Source organism: Mustela erminea, chromosome 14, assembly GCF_009829155.1.
Source record: "Mustela erminea isolate mMusErm1 chromosome 14, mMusErm1.Pri, whole genome shotgun sequence".
Classification (NCBI taxonomy): domain Eukaryota; kingdom Metazoa; phylum Chordata; class Mammalia; order Carnivora; family Mustelidae; genus Mustela; species Mustela erminea.
The window spans coordinates 58259680-58276701 of NC_045627.1; the positions used below are offsets into that span (position 1 = coordinate 58259680).

Here is a 17022-nt window from a genome sequence, read left to right on the forward strand (position 1 = left end):
CTGATTGCTAGGAATTCCAGTACTATGTTGAATAGCAGTGGTGATAGTGGACATCCCTGCCACGTTCCTGACCTTAGGGGAAAAGCTCTCAGTTTTTCCCCATGGAGAATGATATTTGTTGTGGGTTTTTCACAGAAGGCTTTTAGGATATTGAGGTTTGTTCAGAATGGTTTGATAACTATCTAACTAAATTCCTGGGACCAGACAGAATTTAGGATTCCTATTCCTCTGCCATCTTACTCCTCCTCCTAAATAACTAACTTTTAATATTTCTTCACTATTTTCCAGTTTGGACTATTATATATTTTTTCCAATAACATAATCTATTGTTTATATTCAGATTTCCCCACTTATCCCCCAGATATCTTCATTTCCTTCTTGAAACATGGGTAAATATGTACTTTTTTGTCCCTTTAATCTAGCACAGTCTTCCTGCTTCTGGTTTTCATGAGAGGGTCCAGGTCAGCTGTCTTATCGATGAGGACAGTTTGGATTTATTTAATTATTTTCTCATGATTAGATTCAGATAAACTGTTTTTGGTATGAGTATTACATAAGTGATATTGTGTACGCCTCAGTGTATAAAATCAGAAGGCATATACTGTTAAATTTTCTCTAGGTTAAGCTAAATTTGATCATTTGGTTAAGAGGTTGTCTAAATCAAAGAAGTATCTTTTCCTCTTAGCAATTACGAAGTAATCTGTGGGGTGATATTTTGAGTCCTATTTCCTTAACAACTTTTCTCTCATTGGTTTTAGGATTCTTGCTTTAGATTTTACATTTCTTTTTAAGTAATCTCCATACCCAATGTGGGGCTTGATCTCATAATCCCAATATCTAGAGTCAGATGCTTCTCTGACTGAGCTAGCCAGGTGCCCCTCTTGCTTTAATCGGTTATTATATTGGGGTTACAAAATGGTGATGTTTATAATTCTGTCATTCCTTTGACATTTATTAGGTGTCTTTATTAATATAAAGAAGAGCTTTTTTTTTTTTAAAGCTCTTCCTTTATATTTCCCTTTTCTTTTGATCTTCCTTTTCTGATTATCACTATAGACTCAATGGATTTTTTCTTTAAGTGAGTTATAATAATATAAAATGTATAATACATAATAATAAATACAATGTTGTTTTCATTATTCTTTTTGGTGCTCAAATTGTACCACATTTGGCTAGGGGAATTCCCTCAAGCCAATTTCTGTGTCTTCATTTATCTCTGAGTGCTTTCTTGGTTAACACACAATATTAGTTCCACACTCACAGTTTACTTTTCTTGTCCTAGACCTAGAAATAGCCATTTTCCAAGGTACACTAGTTTCTTTTAGTAATCGTATTTAGAAACGGACCTGCTTGCTAGGTGGGCTTATTAATAACTCCTGCCCCAGACACATACCTCTCTCAGGCTTTCTAGTTGTCTAGGGTTGCAATTGAGAAGTTTGAAGCCATTCTGATTTCTCTTAATTTGTGACCTACCTTTTTTCTCTTTTAGAATCTTCCCTTGTGTGGTCTGTAGTTTCCTGATGGTGTGCTTTGATATGGGCCTGTTTACTTCCATTGTACTGGGTACTTGGTGAACCTATATGGAATTTAATCTGGAAACTGTTCTTTGATCTGATCAATGTCTTTAAGATCTAGGAAATTTTCTTGAATTATTTATTTGTTTTCTTAATTCCAGGACAGATAGTGATGTTTAACCTTCTAGATTGGCCCTCTGATTTTCTTTTTAAACATTTTTTATTTCTTTGACTTCTTGCTCTGCTTCTAGGATATTTCTTTATTTTTATCTTCCAAAAAGTAATGCTGATTTTATTTCCTTTCTCCTCTCTAATTTTTAATTTTAAGAAATTTTTGATCACCAAATACTTCTTTTCCTTCATTTTCTTTCTTTCTTTTTTTTTTTTTTTTAAGGTAAGCTGTTCTTGATTTACTGTTAACAGTATTTTGTCTTAACTTCTGCGAGATTTTAGATGTATGTATTTACATATCTCCTTGCATGTAGTTTGTTTCCACTAAGTTTTTTTCCCCTCAGTTTTTTTTTTTTGTTTTGTTTTTTGTTTTTTTGTTTTTTTTGGTTTTAATCTCTAACTTTGTTGGTAGGGGTGTTTCTCAGATGTCAGGTGATTCCTTGGTTGACTCCTCAAATTTAAGTGTAGTGGACATAAGGCACTGATTGGAAGCTCTAGGTATCTGCGTAGAACTTGTTGGTTGTAAATTTCACTGTGAGGTTATCTAGCTGGGCTGTTTAGTTGGTGAGCCTTTAGTGTTAATATCTGGAGTTATTTCTTCTGGGGCTGCCTCAGATTCCCTAGAGGAGACTTTTCCTCTGTCCTGTCTGGAGGGTAAAGATCTGACTGCCAGCATTCTGGGATCTGAGTTGGGGAAGAGAGCATTTAGTATATTTAGCTGTACTAATCCTTTTGTTTTCTGATCAGTAATATTGCCTTCAACCTTGGGTGGTCTCCTCACTCTATTCAGAGATTATCTGTTGTAGTATCTTTAGTATTTTGCCAAAATGGGGAATGATTGTTGCTCAGATGACTGGAGTGGAGTTTGCTGCTTAAATAGATTATCAACCAATATTCCTTACTTTAGCCCTTTATTCACTCCCAGTTCTGTAAGTAGTGGGATTCCTACCAATTCTTGACATTTTGGATATTCTAGAAAATAAATAAGTTTATCTTTGGTTTCTCAACTATTGGCTTAGAATTCAGTTTTCTCAGATGTGATGAGGTTTTCTTGTTTTTTGTTTTTTGTTTTTTTTTTAACCCACATGTTTGGTCAGCTTTCAACATTCTAAAATTTTACCGTTCTCTCTTCTCCTTTTCTCTTCACTGTGTAGACTTAAACCTTTAAAGAAAAATCTCCTGTTATTTTATTGTTTCAAGGAGTCAAGATTAAAAAGCATGTATTCAGGCTGCCATCACACTAAATGTTTAGGACCCCACTTTGGTGCTCTGCCATATTTTTGTTCAGCTAAATATTCATATGGGATAATAAAATAGAGGGCATGAACAGATGTTATTCCTGGTTATCATTAGAGGTTGCAAATTAGCAACCTGCAGAGTCAAACTTGCCCACAACTATGTTTGGTTTGACTTGTAAAATGTAAAAAAAAAAAAAAAAAAAGTGTTTTTTGTTAGTTGATATCACTTCATATTTGTTAAAATATCTGGATTTATATTCTGCTGACTCCCAAATTGGAATCTCAGATCTCAAGCTTGGTTTTGACATCTCTGATTCATGTTGAATCTTTTCACATGGATATTCCACTACTATCTCAAGTTCAGCAAGTCTGAAACAGGCTTAAAATCTTTGCTTATTCTTGGATTGAGTTCTTTTCTATGAAATGTGCTGCAAAATATTTACTCTGTGGTACAGTTTTTTATTTTTAAGTTATTTGTTTAGCAACTTTTTAGACCCAAATACACAAATCATAAGTCTGTAGCTCCATGAATTTTTAAAAAGTGAATACACTTTTATAACCACCAAGATCAAGATTTGAACATTATTTGTATCCCAAAAGCTTTTCTCATCCATTCTCTTCTGGTCATTACTACCCAAACAAGATGGAGAACATTTCCATCACCCTTTTATGCCCCTTCTCAATCCATTCTTCTTTCCCTCCACAGATAACTATATTCTGATTTCTGTCACATGTTCTCAGAATTGATGTAAATGGAATAATAGAATGTATTTATTTTTCTTTTCTTGTATCTCTCACTTCAAATGTTTTAAGATTAATCTATGTTATTGCAAATACCAATTATTTGTTTCTTTTCATTGCTGTGTAGTATTAAGTTCTAAGAAGTTTTTTATCTGTTTACCAGTTGGTGGGTATTTGGATTGTTTTCAGTTTGGGCATATAATGAATAGGGCTGTCATAAAATTAGTGGACAAGCCTTTCTGTAGGCAGATGTTTATGTATCTCTTTGATATATGTATAGGAGTAGACTTGCTGGGTTATATTGTAAATGTAGGCTACCTTTTATAAGGAGCCATTAAATAGTTTCCCAAAATGGTTATACCATTTTATAATACTCTCATTGGCAATGAGAATTTTAGATATTGCACATCCTTGCCAACATACTATATTGTCTGTCTGCTCTAGTTGAACCATTTTGGTACTATAAAATGGTTGCTCCAATTTGCATTTCTCTGGTGACTGACGTTGACTGCCTTTTCATTTGCTATTTTGTCATTTGTGCATTTTCTTTTATAAAATGACTGCTCAATAATTTTAGATTTAGAGACACATTGAGCAGAAAGTGCAGAGTTCCCATATACCTTCCTCTCAACACAGTTTCTTGCATGAGTGTAGTACATTTCTTACAATTCATGAATCAATACTGACTTGTTAACTCCAGAGTTTACAATAGGGTTCACTCTTTTGTATTATACTGTATAGAGGATTTTGGCAAATGCATAATGTCATATCTACCATGACAGCATCATACAGTATAGCTTTCTGAAAAATCTCTCGTGCTTCATCTCTTTCTTCATCCCTTCATTTCTTCATCTCATCCCTTCATCTCATCCTTCATCCCTCTCCACAACCACTGCCAGTCTATGACCTTTTTACTGTTTCTATAATTCTGCCTTTTTCAGAATGTTCTGTAGTTGGGATCATACAGTATATGTCATACTCAGACTAGCTTTGTTCACTTAACAATATGCATTTAAAGTTCCTCCATGTATTTTTGTGGCTTGATAGGTCATTTCTTTTTATGGATAAATAATATTGCATTATATGGTTGTACCACAGTTTATTTATCCATTCACCTGTTGAAGGACATCTTGGTTGGTCTGACTTCTGGCAGTTATGAATAATGCAGCTATAAACATTTGTGTGCAGGTTTTTGTGTGGAATAACTTTTTAATTCATTTAGATAAGTACCTAGTGATACAGTTGCTAGATTATACAGAAAGACTATATTTAGCTTTTTTAAAAAAGATTTTATTTATTTATTTATCAGAGAGAATAGCACAAGCAGGGGGAGTGGAAGGCAGAGGAAGATGCAGGCTCCCTCATGAACAAGGAGCCCAATGCAGGACTTGATCCCAGAACCCAGAGATCATGACCTGAGGTGAAGGCAGACCCTTAGCCAACTGAGCCACCCAGGTGTCCCCGGAGGGACTATGTTTAGCTTTATAAGAAGCAGGCAAATTATCTTTCAAAGTGGCTTTACTATTTTGCACTATCAGCGATAATAATGAATGAAAATTCTGTTGCTCCACACCCTCACCAGGATTTGGTATTGTCAGCATTTTGGATTTTAGCCATTCTGATAGATGTAGGTAATATCTCATTTTAATTTGTAGTTCCCTATTGGCGTGTGATGTTGAGCATTTTTTCATATGCTTATTTGCTATCTGTATATCTTCTTTGGTGAGTTATCTCTTCAGATCTTTTGTATGCTTTTAAATTTGGTTGGTGGTATTCTTACTGCTGACTTTTAAGTATTTTTTGTATAGTTTATATATTAGTTATTTATCAGATATATGTTTTGAAAATATCTTCTTCCATTCTGTGGCTAGTCTTTTTATTCTCTTATCAGTATCTTTTTAGAACAGAAGATTATTAATTTTAATGCAGTCCAGCTTACTAGTTTTTTTCCATAGATCATGTTTTGGTGGTGTTTCTGAAAACTCATTGCCAAACCCAGGGTCACTTAGATTTTCTCCAGTGTCAATTTCTAGAGTTTTGTGTTTTACATTTATGTCTGTGATCTATTATGAGTAATTTTTGTGAAACCATTCATGAACATGGAATATCTCTGCATTTATTTAGATTTTCCTTGATTTCTTTCATCAGTTTTCTGGTTTTCTTCATATAGATCTTGTATGTATGTGGTTAGATTTATACATAATTCATTTATTGGTGATAAAGTAAGTGTAATTGTGTCTTTAATTTCAAATCCCAGTTGTTCCGTGCTGGTTTACCGAAGGGCAGTTGACTTCGGTATGTTAACCTGGTACTCTTCAACCTTTAATCAGTTACTATTCTGGGAATTTTTTTGTAGATTCTTTGAGATTTTCTACATAGACAATCATGTCATCTGCAGACAAGCCTTTTCTTTCTTTCTTCCCAGGATGATTACCTTTTATTTCTTTTTCTTGTCTTACTGGGTTAGCAATGAATATCAGTATTATGGTTAAATTGGAGTGATGAGGAGGAACATCCTTCCCTGTTTCTGATCTCATGGGGAATAACGTTGTGTTTTTCACCATTAAGTTTGATATTAGTTTTGTACTTTTATTCTTTTAAATTTGTTAAGATGTGTTTTATAGCTCAGAATATGGTCTATATTGGTGAATGTTCTATGTGAGCTTGAAAAGAATACGTATTCTGTTGTTGGATGAACTATTCTCTAAATGTCAGTTAAATCCAGTTGATTGATGGTGCTCTTCAGTTCAACAGTATTTTTTTTTTTTTAAGATTTTATTTATTTATTTGACAGAGATCACAAGTAGGCAGAGAGGCAGGCAGAGAGAGAAGAGGAAGCAGTCTCCCTGACGAGCAGAGAGCCCAATGCGGGTTTCAATCCCAGGACCTGATATCATGACTTGGGCCAAAGGCAGAGGCTTAACCCACAGAGTCACCCAGGCGCCCCTGTTAGAGGAGTTTTAAGTCTTCAACTATGTTAGTGAATTTGCCTGTTTTCCTTGCTTTTGTATCAATTTTTGCCTCACATATTTTGACACTCTGTTATTAGTCATATACACTTTAAGGATTGTTATATCTTTTTAGAGATAAATAATTTTATCATTATGTAATGCTTTTCTTTATCTCTCATAACTTTCCTTGCTCTGAAGTCTGCTTTATCTGAAATTAATATAGCTACTCCAGCTTTCTTTTGATTAGTGTTAGCATAGTATATCCATCCCTTAACTTTTATTATCTCTGTGTTTTTATGTTTAAAATTTTCCTTTTATACAATAAATATATTGTTGGGTCTTGTATGTGTTCTCCACCCAGAATCATACAACTTCCATAAGAAAGTGTAGAAAGATATTTTCACATTACCTGGGGTAAGCAAAGATTTTTTTTTTGGACAGGACTCATAACCACAATATATAAAGAGCTTTTATAAATTAATTAAAAGGAAAAAAATAAAAATTAAGAACTTACAGTTTCTGGACTCACATGTAAAGAGCTTTGAAGGAAGAAATCACTCCTGTCTTTACAACAAGAAGAGAACTAATCAAAATAAAAAATCTTTTTTATTTTTTATTTTTTAATTTTTTATTTTTATTTTATTTTTTTTTTTTTTTAAAGATTTTATTTATTTATTTGACAGAGAGAAATTACAAGTACACTGAGAGGCAGGCAGAGAGAGAGAGAGAAGGAAGCAGGCTCCCTGCTGAGCAGAGAGCCCGACGCGGGACTCGATCCCAGGACCCCGAGATCATGACCTGAGCCGAAGGCAGCGGCTTAACCCACTGAGCCACCCAGGCGCCCAAAAAATCTTTTTTAAAAAAAGATTCCATTTGTCAGAGAGAAAGAGAGAGCACAGCAGATGGAGCAGCAGGCAGAGGGAGAAGCAATCTCCCTGCTGAGAAAGGAGCCTGATGTGGGACTTGATGCCAGGACCTGGGATCATGACCTGAGCCACAGGCAGATGCTTAACCGACTTAGAGTAACCCAGGTGTCCCTAAAAAACCTTTTTTTTAGATCCATTGGAGAAACGAGGTCATAGGGCAGTCTACTGCCCCCAGAATTGGAGAGACGGGCAAATAGAGGCTATCACAGTTTACTGAGAGCAGAAGCCACTGCTAGACCTTGGTTGGAACACTTAAAGGTGATTGAGCGTACTGGCTGCAGAAATAAAATATTTCTAGGGGTCCAGGAAGTCCACCACTCTTTCATGAATTTTAGCTTCAGGAGTCCTACCGGACTTTCAGAGTAAGGATCGTAGCAAAATACTAACAGAGAAAGAAAAAAGTAACCAGTTTGAAATAAGCCCAGAGTGCTGTATTCTTAGCAAGGCTAGCTGGCAAAATTTTGATATGAATCTCATTACTTTAACAGATGTTGAGCTATTAAGACTTTATTTCTTCTTGAGTCAGTTTTCATATCTTATGTTTTGTCAAGGACTTTGACCACTTTATCTGAGTTGTTGAATTTTTTGACATAAACTTATTTATAATAAATAAGTCCTGTCATCCTTTTAATGTCTGTAGGATCTGTAGTAATGTTCTTCTTTGTCACTCCCAATATTAGTAATTTGTGGTTTTATTCCCTTGAGTTATATGATAGGAGGCTTACAATTTTATGGATATTTTCAACGATCTAATATTTGAGTTTGTTTATTCTTTGATTTCTATTTTTATTTTTATTATTTCCATTGCTACACATGTAGTTTAATTTGTTCTTTTCTGTTTTCATAAAGTGGAAATTTAGGACAGTGGTTTTATTCCTCTCTTTTTTTATTTTCAATCATTTATTATAATGATTTGAACAGCAAATATGCTGTAAAATAAGTGATTTTAATCTGAAATGACTATAATTTCGGGGCACCTGGGTGGCTCAGTGGGCTAACGCCTCTGCCTTCGGCTCAGGTCATGATCCCAGGGTCCTGGGATCAAGCCCTGCATCGGGCTCTCTGCTCAGCAGGGAGTCTGCTTCTCTTCCTCTCTCTCTGCCTGCTTCTCTGCCTACTTGTGATCTCTGTCTGTCAAATAAATAAATAAAATCTATAAAAAAAATAAAATGACTATAATTTCACCCCAAAATGACTGTAATTTCCTAGACATCAGTGTATCAATGTAAAGAACAAACACAAACAAATGCTGTAATGAAACTCAACTTCTATGGGAACATTTTCTCTAGTATAGGAAAATCAGTATGTTTTTAAAAGTTTAAGATGTACTCATGATTGAATCTAAAATGACAAAAATAATATATATTTTTTAAGCTTTTAAAAAATTTATTAATTTATTTAAGTAATCCCTACCCCCAACATGGGGCTTGAATTTATAACCCCGAGACCAGCAGTCACATGCTGTTCCAGCTGAGGCAGCCATATGCCTTTCTTCTTTATTACAAACATTTAAAGTTATATGTTTTCCTCTGAGAACTGCTTTAGGTGCAGTTTTGAAATGTTTTTATCATCTTTTAGTTTATAGTATTTTCTTAAAAACAAAAACAAAAAATATTTTCTTTTTTTTTTCAAAGATTTTATTTCTTTATTTGAGAGAAAGAAAGAGTGCAAGAATGGGGAGAGGAGCAGAGAGAGGGACAAGCAGACTCTGCACTGAGCTCAGAGCCTGATGTGGGGCTCAGGCCCTTTCCCTGAGATCATGACCTGAGCCAAAATCAAGAGTCAGATGCTTAACTAACTGAGCTACCCAGGCTCTCCTTATTTTCCTTTTTTTAAACTTTCGGTTTAGTGTATTTAATTTTAAATATTTGGGGGACTTTTAGGATGTATTATGATCTTTATTATTAATTTCTAGTTTGATACTCTTGGGTGAGTGAACATACTTTGTATAATTTCAAACCTTTGACATTTATTGAGAATTGTTTAGTGACCCAGCACATCATCTATCTTGGTGACTATTTCATGTGTACTTGAAGAGACTGTGTATTTTGCAGTGGTGGCTTTAGTGTTCTAGAAATACCTGTTAGGTCATGTTAGTGTTAGAGCAGTTCAGATATTCTTTTCCTTCGTGGTTTTTTTGACCCATTCTATCAGGGTTAAGAGAGAGCTGTTAAGTATTTATCTTAACAGATATGGTTTATCTACTTTCCTGTTCTTTAAATTTTCTTTTATATATTTCAAAGCTCTGTTACTAGATGCATTCATATTTATGATTATTTTATGTCCTTACTAACTATGTGTCATATGAAATGTCTTTCTGTATCTTTGGTAATATTCTGTGTCCTGAATTCAACTTTGCCTGGTGTTGATGTAGTCATTAGTTATTCCAGCATGCTTATACTAGATGTTTCAAGGTCTACCTTTGACATCCTTTTCCTTTTAACCCTACTCTTTATATTTAAAGTGTTTTTCTTATGAACAGCGTATAGTTGGGTCTTACTTTTTTTCATCCAGTGGGCAATCTCTATTCTACTTTGCAAATGGCATTTTAGACCATTTTTTTTTAACTTTTAAAAAGATTTATTTACTTATTTTAGAGAGAGTGGGGAAGGGGCAAAGAAAGGGAGAGAGAAAAATCACAAGTAGACTCCCTACTGAGCACAGAGCCCACGTGGGGCTCAATCCCATGAATCTCAGATCATGACCTGAGCTGAAACCAGGAGCCAGATGCCCAACCAACTGAGTTACCCAGGAACCCCTAGAGCATTTATATTTATGTAATTATTATTATGGCTGACTTTTCAATTAATTATCTTCTATTTGTCTGATGTATTTCTTTCTTTCCTTCCTTTCCTTCCTTTTCATTCATATATATATACTAAAACAAAACATATATATATATATAAATATTTATATTTAACTCTGTTCATATACTAGGTATACATCTTTGTTTAACCTTTTAGAGCACAATATGCATGCTTAACTCCCCACAGTTGACTTTCAGATAATGTTATTATACATTATCAACAATTTAAGAAACTTAGAACAGTTGTACTTATTCCCATCCTGTTTGTTGTTTTTGTTTTAATGTAATTTACTTGTAACACACACACATAATTAAAACAAATTCTTTAGTACTTACTCACATAATCTTTCTGTTAGGCTTTTTTCCTTTTTGCAGATCCAGGTTTCTAAGTGACATAATTGCCTTTAACATGATAAATTTTGTTTAGTATTTATTATAGTACACATCTGCCTGCTAAAGAAAATTTTCTTGCTTCTGGTGAAATATTTCTTCACCATTATTTTCTCTCTTTCCTTTCTTTTGGGAATTCCAGTTACATGTATGTTAGATCATTTAACATTGTCTGTAATTTCTAAGAACTCCTTTTCTCTCTTTTCTTTTTTTGTTTCATGTTGGCTAATTTTTTGGACCTATCTTAAACTTTACTGAACCTGTTTCTTTTGATCTCAGACACTCTTGCTCCTATCCTTATTCTTTGTATGTTTGTGTGTGTTTTAGTTTGCAAAATGTCTGTTCAAGTTGTCTTGAACATAGATAATGAACATAGAACAATGATTCATAGATCATTTTTTCTTCTGCATCTAGTCTGCTCTTAAGCCCATTGAATGAATTCTTTATTCTGCTATTTAGTCTTATTTTCAGTTTTTTCATTTGATTCTTTGTTGTAATTTGTTTTTCCACTAAAATTTCCTTTCACTTCATGCATATTAACTTTTCTTTCTTCCTAGAGCCTGTAACATTTATAATATAGTATAATAATAAAGTTTTCATTTGTTAATTCCAAGATCTAGGCCAGTGTATATATGCTCCCATTGACTTTTTCTTTTACTTTTTGATCACATTTTTCTGCTTATTTAAGTATCTTGTAATTTTTTCTTACATGCAGGGTACTGTGTTTAGAATAGTAGAGACTGAGGTAACCACTTCTATGATAGTTCAAACTTTAGTGAATTGGAAATGCTCAAGGGAAGGCAAATCAAGTAAGATCAGTGACATTATTTGTTTTGCTTTGTTTTAAAGATTTTATTTATTTATTTATATGATAGTGAGAGAGAAACAGCATCAGAAGGGGGAGGATCAGAGGGAGAAGCAGGCTCCTTGGTGAGCCAGGAGCCGGATGCAGGACTAGATCTCAGAACTCTGGGATCATGACCTGAACTGAAGGCAGTAGCTTAACCAACTGAGCCACCCAGGTGCTCCTTGTCACTAATTATTTGTATCCTGTGAGTCAGAGAACCATCAGAGTATTCACATGTTTTCCATTTAGGGGTGACACAATTTTTTTGGAAATGTCTCATATTTCTAAAGGCAGACATCTTGGTAGAGGTTTTGCTATAGGGGGAAATCTAGTCTTATTTATAAAAAAGAAAAAATCAGAGACAAAATTATAATTATGAGAACATTATCACATTTTTACAGTTGACTTATGAGTAAGGTATTAATCTGTTCTAGAATAATTTTAGTTAAAGGTAGTTTCCATGGTATGTTTTGAAATAAGATACGAGCATACAGACCTGTATGTAGATATATGACTGGATATAACTGGGGCCAAATTGAGGTCATTATTATATGGTAGTATCAGATGGTGCTTTTTATTTGTCCCTTTATAGTTTTGTATTTTTCCAGTGTTTATGGATTACTGTTAAAATTTTTTAAAAACAGCATCAGGGGCACCTTGGTGGCTCATTCATTAAGTGTCTGCCTTCGGCTCAGATCATGTTTTCAGGGTCCTGGAGTAGAGCCCCATGTCAGGGTCCCTGCTCAGCAGGAAGCCTGCCTCTCCCTCTTCCACTCCCCCTGCTTGTGTTCCCTCTCTCGCTGTGTCTTTGTCTGTCAAATAAATAAAATAAATCTTTAGAAAAAATAAAAAATAGCATCATATACCAAAAGAGAATGGCAGTCTCTTGTGGAAATTTTGCTTGCATTTAGGAATATAAAGCTTAGGGGATTTGTGGCTAAATTTTAGAAGTATTCAGGGTCTGGTCTCTGGTTTCTGGTCTCTGCCCAAGAATATAGCCTTGCTGTGTGTGTTAGCTTGGGTTTCCCAGAAAGCAAAGCCTGAGGTATAACCTTATATTTTACTACTTTTTTTGGAGTATAAGCCTAAGGAAGCTGAGAAGCAGAGTTGAGTGAAAGGGAAATGAGTTAGTGAACTTGGGAGAGCAAGGTTGAGTTACTGAGTTAGCTAGTGATGCTTAATGTTGATCAATTTCAAAGAACTTCTGGGAGTTCTGTGTATTATTGTACATTCAGCACATTTCATCCAGGAGGAGGAAAGGGGAATTTATCTTTGGTCTCCGTTTCTCATTAGTTAAGGATTCAGCCCACTGGCATTAACTGCTTACATTTCTGTGTTGTGCTGTGAAGGCTTCATAGTTGAGTGACACTGGAAGCCTGGGATGGGAGGTGAGAGGTATAGAAGCATGAAGGAAGGCACAGTTGTGTTACGAAGTCGTTTGATTGTGTCTGGTGGTTTTCTTGTAACATGATATGGAATAAAGTATAGCAGAATCTCTGTAAAAAAAAAAAAAAAAATTCTAGTAATACTTTCATTTAACCTCTATCACTTACAACTTCAAATACATTATAGGCATTACCATGAATTTTCAGAAAGCTTTACTTACGTATACTTTTGCTTATGTATACTTTTGAAGTATACGTAATTCACACCAAATCAGGAAATAAAGCAGGATCCAATAGTATACTTTAACTATTGACTGACCTATTATATATAAAATGTTATTTTACTAAGAAAAGATATTATTTATCATTTTACTTCATTTAAATTTATAATATCTTGGTTATTATCAAAATTATTGTGATGACATCTGCCTTACCCATGTTATCACCTAAATATGTTCATTTCTGACCAAATATATATTTTATTTGTTTATAAAAATTCTAATGATTTTAAGTAACCATGATAAAATTTAGGCATCTAATTTTTAAAATAGTGGTAGATTTTATGACAGTGTGCAAAATATACCCTATCTTTGGGAATATAAGGTAGAGAATCAGTAAATATCTTTAAATAGCTTTTGAGTTTACAGTCTTTCAAATTACCTGTGTATTATTTTTTTTTGTTCTCTAGATCATGTCTTTTCTCATTTTTAATATCCAAATCAATGGGAAAGTATAAAACATAATTTGATTAATTTATTTTTTAATTTTTTATTTTTTATAAACATATATTTTTATCCCCAGGGGTACAGGTCTGTGACTTGCCAGGTTTACACACTTCACAGCACTCACCAAAGCACATACCCTCCCCAATGTCCATAACCCCACCCCCCTACTCCCAACCCCCCTCCCCCCAGCAACCCTCAGAATAATTTGATTAATTTAAAAATTCCTCTACCTACTTTCAGTGGATTTTGGTAGTGAATATTATTGTAGGAAATTGACAGTTACGGTTTTTCTACCAATTATTTTAGTGTCTTGGCCAAATGTATACTCTTTGTGTTTGAGTTTCTCATCTGTAGAGTATTAATAGTAATATCTGCCATACACATCTACCTCATAGAAATGTAGAGAAAATCAAACTATGTATAGGAAAGTACATGTCAATTTCTCTAGGGCATAGGGTGTATTTTACTAATTACTGCAATCCATCATGTCATTCAGTATGTATTTATTTTCAATAAATCACTATGAAAATAAATCACTTTGGTTTTTCACTTGGTTTTTTGGATACTTAATATTATTTTTAAGTGCTTTAAATACTGTAAAATTTTCAAGAAAATGTCCTTAAAACATCTTTTACTTCAATTTGAATTGAATCTTTACTTTTTTTTTTTTTAAGATTTTTATTTATTTATTTATTTATTTGACAGACAGTTCACAAGTAGGCAGAGAGGCAGACAGAGAGAGAGAGGAGGAAGCAGGCTCCCTGCTGAGCAGAGAGCCCCATGCGGGACTCGATCCCAGGACCCTGAGATCATGACCTGAGCCGAAGGTAGAGGCTTTAACCTGCTGAGCCACCCAGGCGCCCCTGAATCTTAACTTTTTTGATGTGATGGTATGTGGATGGGAGAGATACTATGAAAGCACATTTAAAAATAACTTCTGGGGGCACCTGGTACTTGATGACTGAGCACCTGGATGGCTCAATTGGTTAAGTGTCTGTGTTTGGGTCAGGTTGCGTTCCTGGAGTCCCAGAAGCTAGCCCCACATTGGGCTCCCTGCTCAGTGGAGGATCTGTTTCTCCCTCTTTCTCTGCTCTCCGCCCCCCCCCCCCAACTTGTGTGCTCTCTCTCTCTCTCTAATGAATAAATAAAATCTTAAAAAAAAAAAAAAGATCATGATGACCGATTTAGGTGTTGCAATATTACAGATATAGGTGAAGTGAAATAAGGAAACTGTATGTTCGTGTAAATCATGAATTTTCAGCCTGTAAACTTGTTCATGTGGTTTAGATTATGCTTAGTAAATAGAAATAAATGGTAATTTTACTTATTTTAACTTTGTCCTTTTTGATTGAAGTGCTAGACTGATTAATTATTTTAACTTGAAAATAATATAACAACTTTTTATAGAGTTTTCTTCTTAACTTTTCACAGGTATTATTCTGCTCTAAAAACTATGGAACAATTAGAGAATGTTTTTTTTCCCCGAGTTAGTCAGTACCGGTTTTGTCAGCTAATGATAGAAAATCTTCCTAAACTCCGTGAGGATATTAAAGAAATCTCCATGTCTGATCTTAAAGACTTTTTGGAAAGCATTCGAAAACATTCTGACAAAATAGGTGAAACAGCAATGAAACAGGTGAGATTAAAAAGGAAAATTTTATTTTAATGTTATTCAGTAGTCTAAGTTAGAGAATATATCCAGAATTTACTTGTTTTTAGTTACATAAACTGCTTATTTTTGTTTAGTTTTATCCTTTTCTTATCTTTCGTGAACTTTGTTTAGAATGGATTTAATCAGCATTTTCTTTTGGTTTGCAGCTATTCCATATTTAAGTAAGGTCATTCTAACTTGACTCACCGGCCTGTCTCTTGGTAATCTTCCTCTGAATGTGGTATTCTGTTAACTTGTGCCAGCAGTCAAATTTGGTATAAAATTAGCTGAACCATGGCAGCCACAGAGGCAGATGGGATTCCTTTTATCCTAATGTTCTAAATTGCTCTCTTTAAAAGTATTATCTTTGAATTAACTCCTACAGGTCAATAATAAAAGGAAAAGTGGACAAGATTTGGCAGATATAAAGTTAATGTACCGACCTTTTGAATCAGGAGTTCTTCTACTAGATAATTCCAATGAGAAATAAAGAAAACATGTCCTTGTGATGTTCATACCAGCTTTATTCACAGCTCACCCCAAACTGGAAACAACCCAAATGGACATCAAAAGGGAATGGATATACAAATTGTGCTATATAAAAACAATGGAATATTACTTCACAATAAAAAGGCATGAAATTACTGATATGTATAACAACAAATATTAATCTCCCAGGCATTGTGCTGAGCTATAGAAGCTGGATGCAAAAATGCACAGATTGTGTTACTCCATTTATATTGCAGTTCTAAAGCAGGTGAAACTAATTAAAGTGAAAAAAATCAGAGCAGTGGTTACCTCTGGGTGGGGCAGTCGTCTGGGAAGAGACACAAAGGGGCTTTCTGAGGAGATATAAATGTTCTGTATCCTACTAGTCCAAATTGTACAGTTAAGATCTGCACATTTCAGTGTATATAAATCTGACTACAAAGTTGTAAAAAATAATTGGTGTTTGTATAGTATATGTATGTGTGTGTGAAGTGAGCAGGTAAAGGTACATAGATGAACAAGAATGTATAGATAATAATTATTGAAGGTAGGTGATGAGTACTTGGGGGTTGATTACATTAATCTGTATTTGAAATTTTCAGTAATAAAAAGTTTTAAAATGATTATAACTTAAAACTTCTGAGTTAGTTAAAACTCCCAATAATCAGTGTTATAGAAATAAAACAGTGCTCAACCTGCTTTCTAACCCCCAATTTTTTTTCTAAAGTATTAGAAACTACTTTAGAGAAGCTTCAGGTATGGCAGGGTGGGGCAGAGGGGGATGGGCAGGGTAGGACCTGAGCAGAAAGCAACAAAGGGTACTGCAGGCATGACCTTCTCTTCCTTCTCTGGCCAGGGCTTCCTGAGAAAATTTTATTTTACTTTATTTTATTTTTTTAAAGATTTTATTTATTTATTTGATAGAGAGAGACACAGCAAGAGAGGGAACACAAGCATGGGGAGTGGGAGGGGGAGAAGCAGCCTTCCTGCCAAGCAGGGAGCCCAAAACGAGGCTCCATCCTGGGACCCTGGGATCGTCACTTGAACTGAAAGCAGACACCCAACAGGCACCCCTATTTTATCTTCTAATTAAAGAAATATCAGAGTGTGTCACAACAAGGAAATTTTAAAAATTCAGTATAGGAACTTCCTCCCTACTTTAACTTCTTAAAGAATTATCTATAAGTC

At 34.4% G+C, this 17022-nt stretch overlaps 1 protein-coding gene across 6 annotated transcripts in view; it reads left to right on the forward strand.

The window, feature by feature from the left end:
• EXOC6 (exocyst complex component 6) overlaps positions 1 to 17022 on the forward strand; it is a 243418-nt gene that overhangs the window by 61248 nt on the left and 165148 nt on the right. For all 6 annotated transcript variants that reach the window (XM_032312084.1, XM_032312081.1, XM_032312082.1 and 3 more), the window contains one exon: positions 15126 to 15330. In XM_032312084.1, the coding sequence (XP_032167975.1) occupies positions 15126 to 15330 (205 nt within the window). The remainder of the gene's footprint in view (positions 1 to 15125; positions 15331 to 17022) is intronic.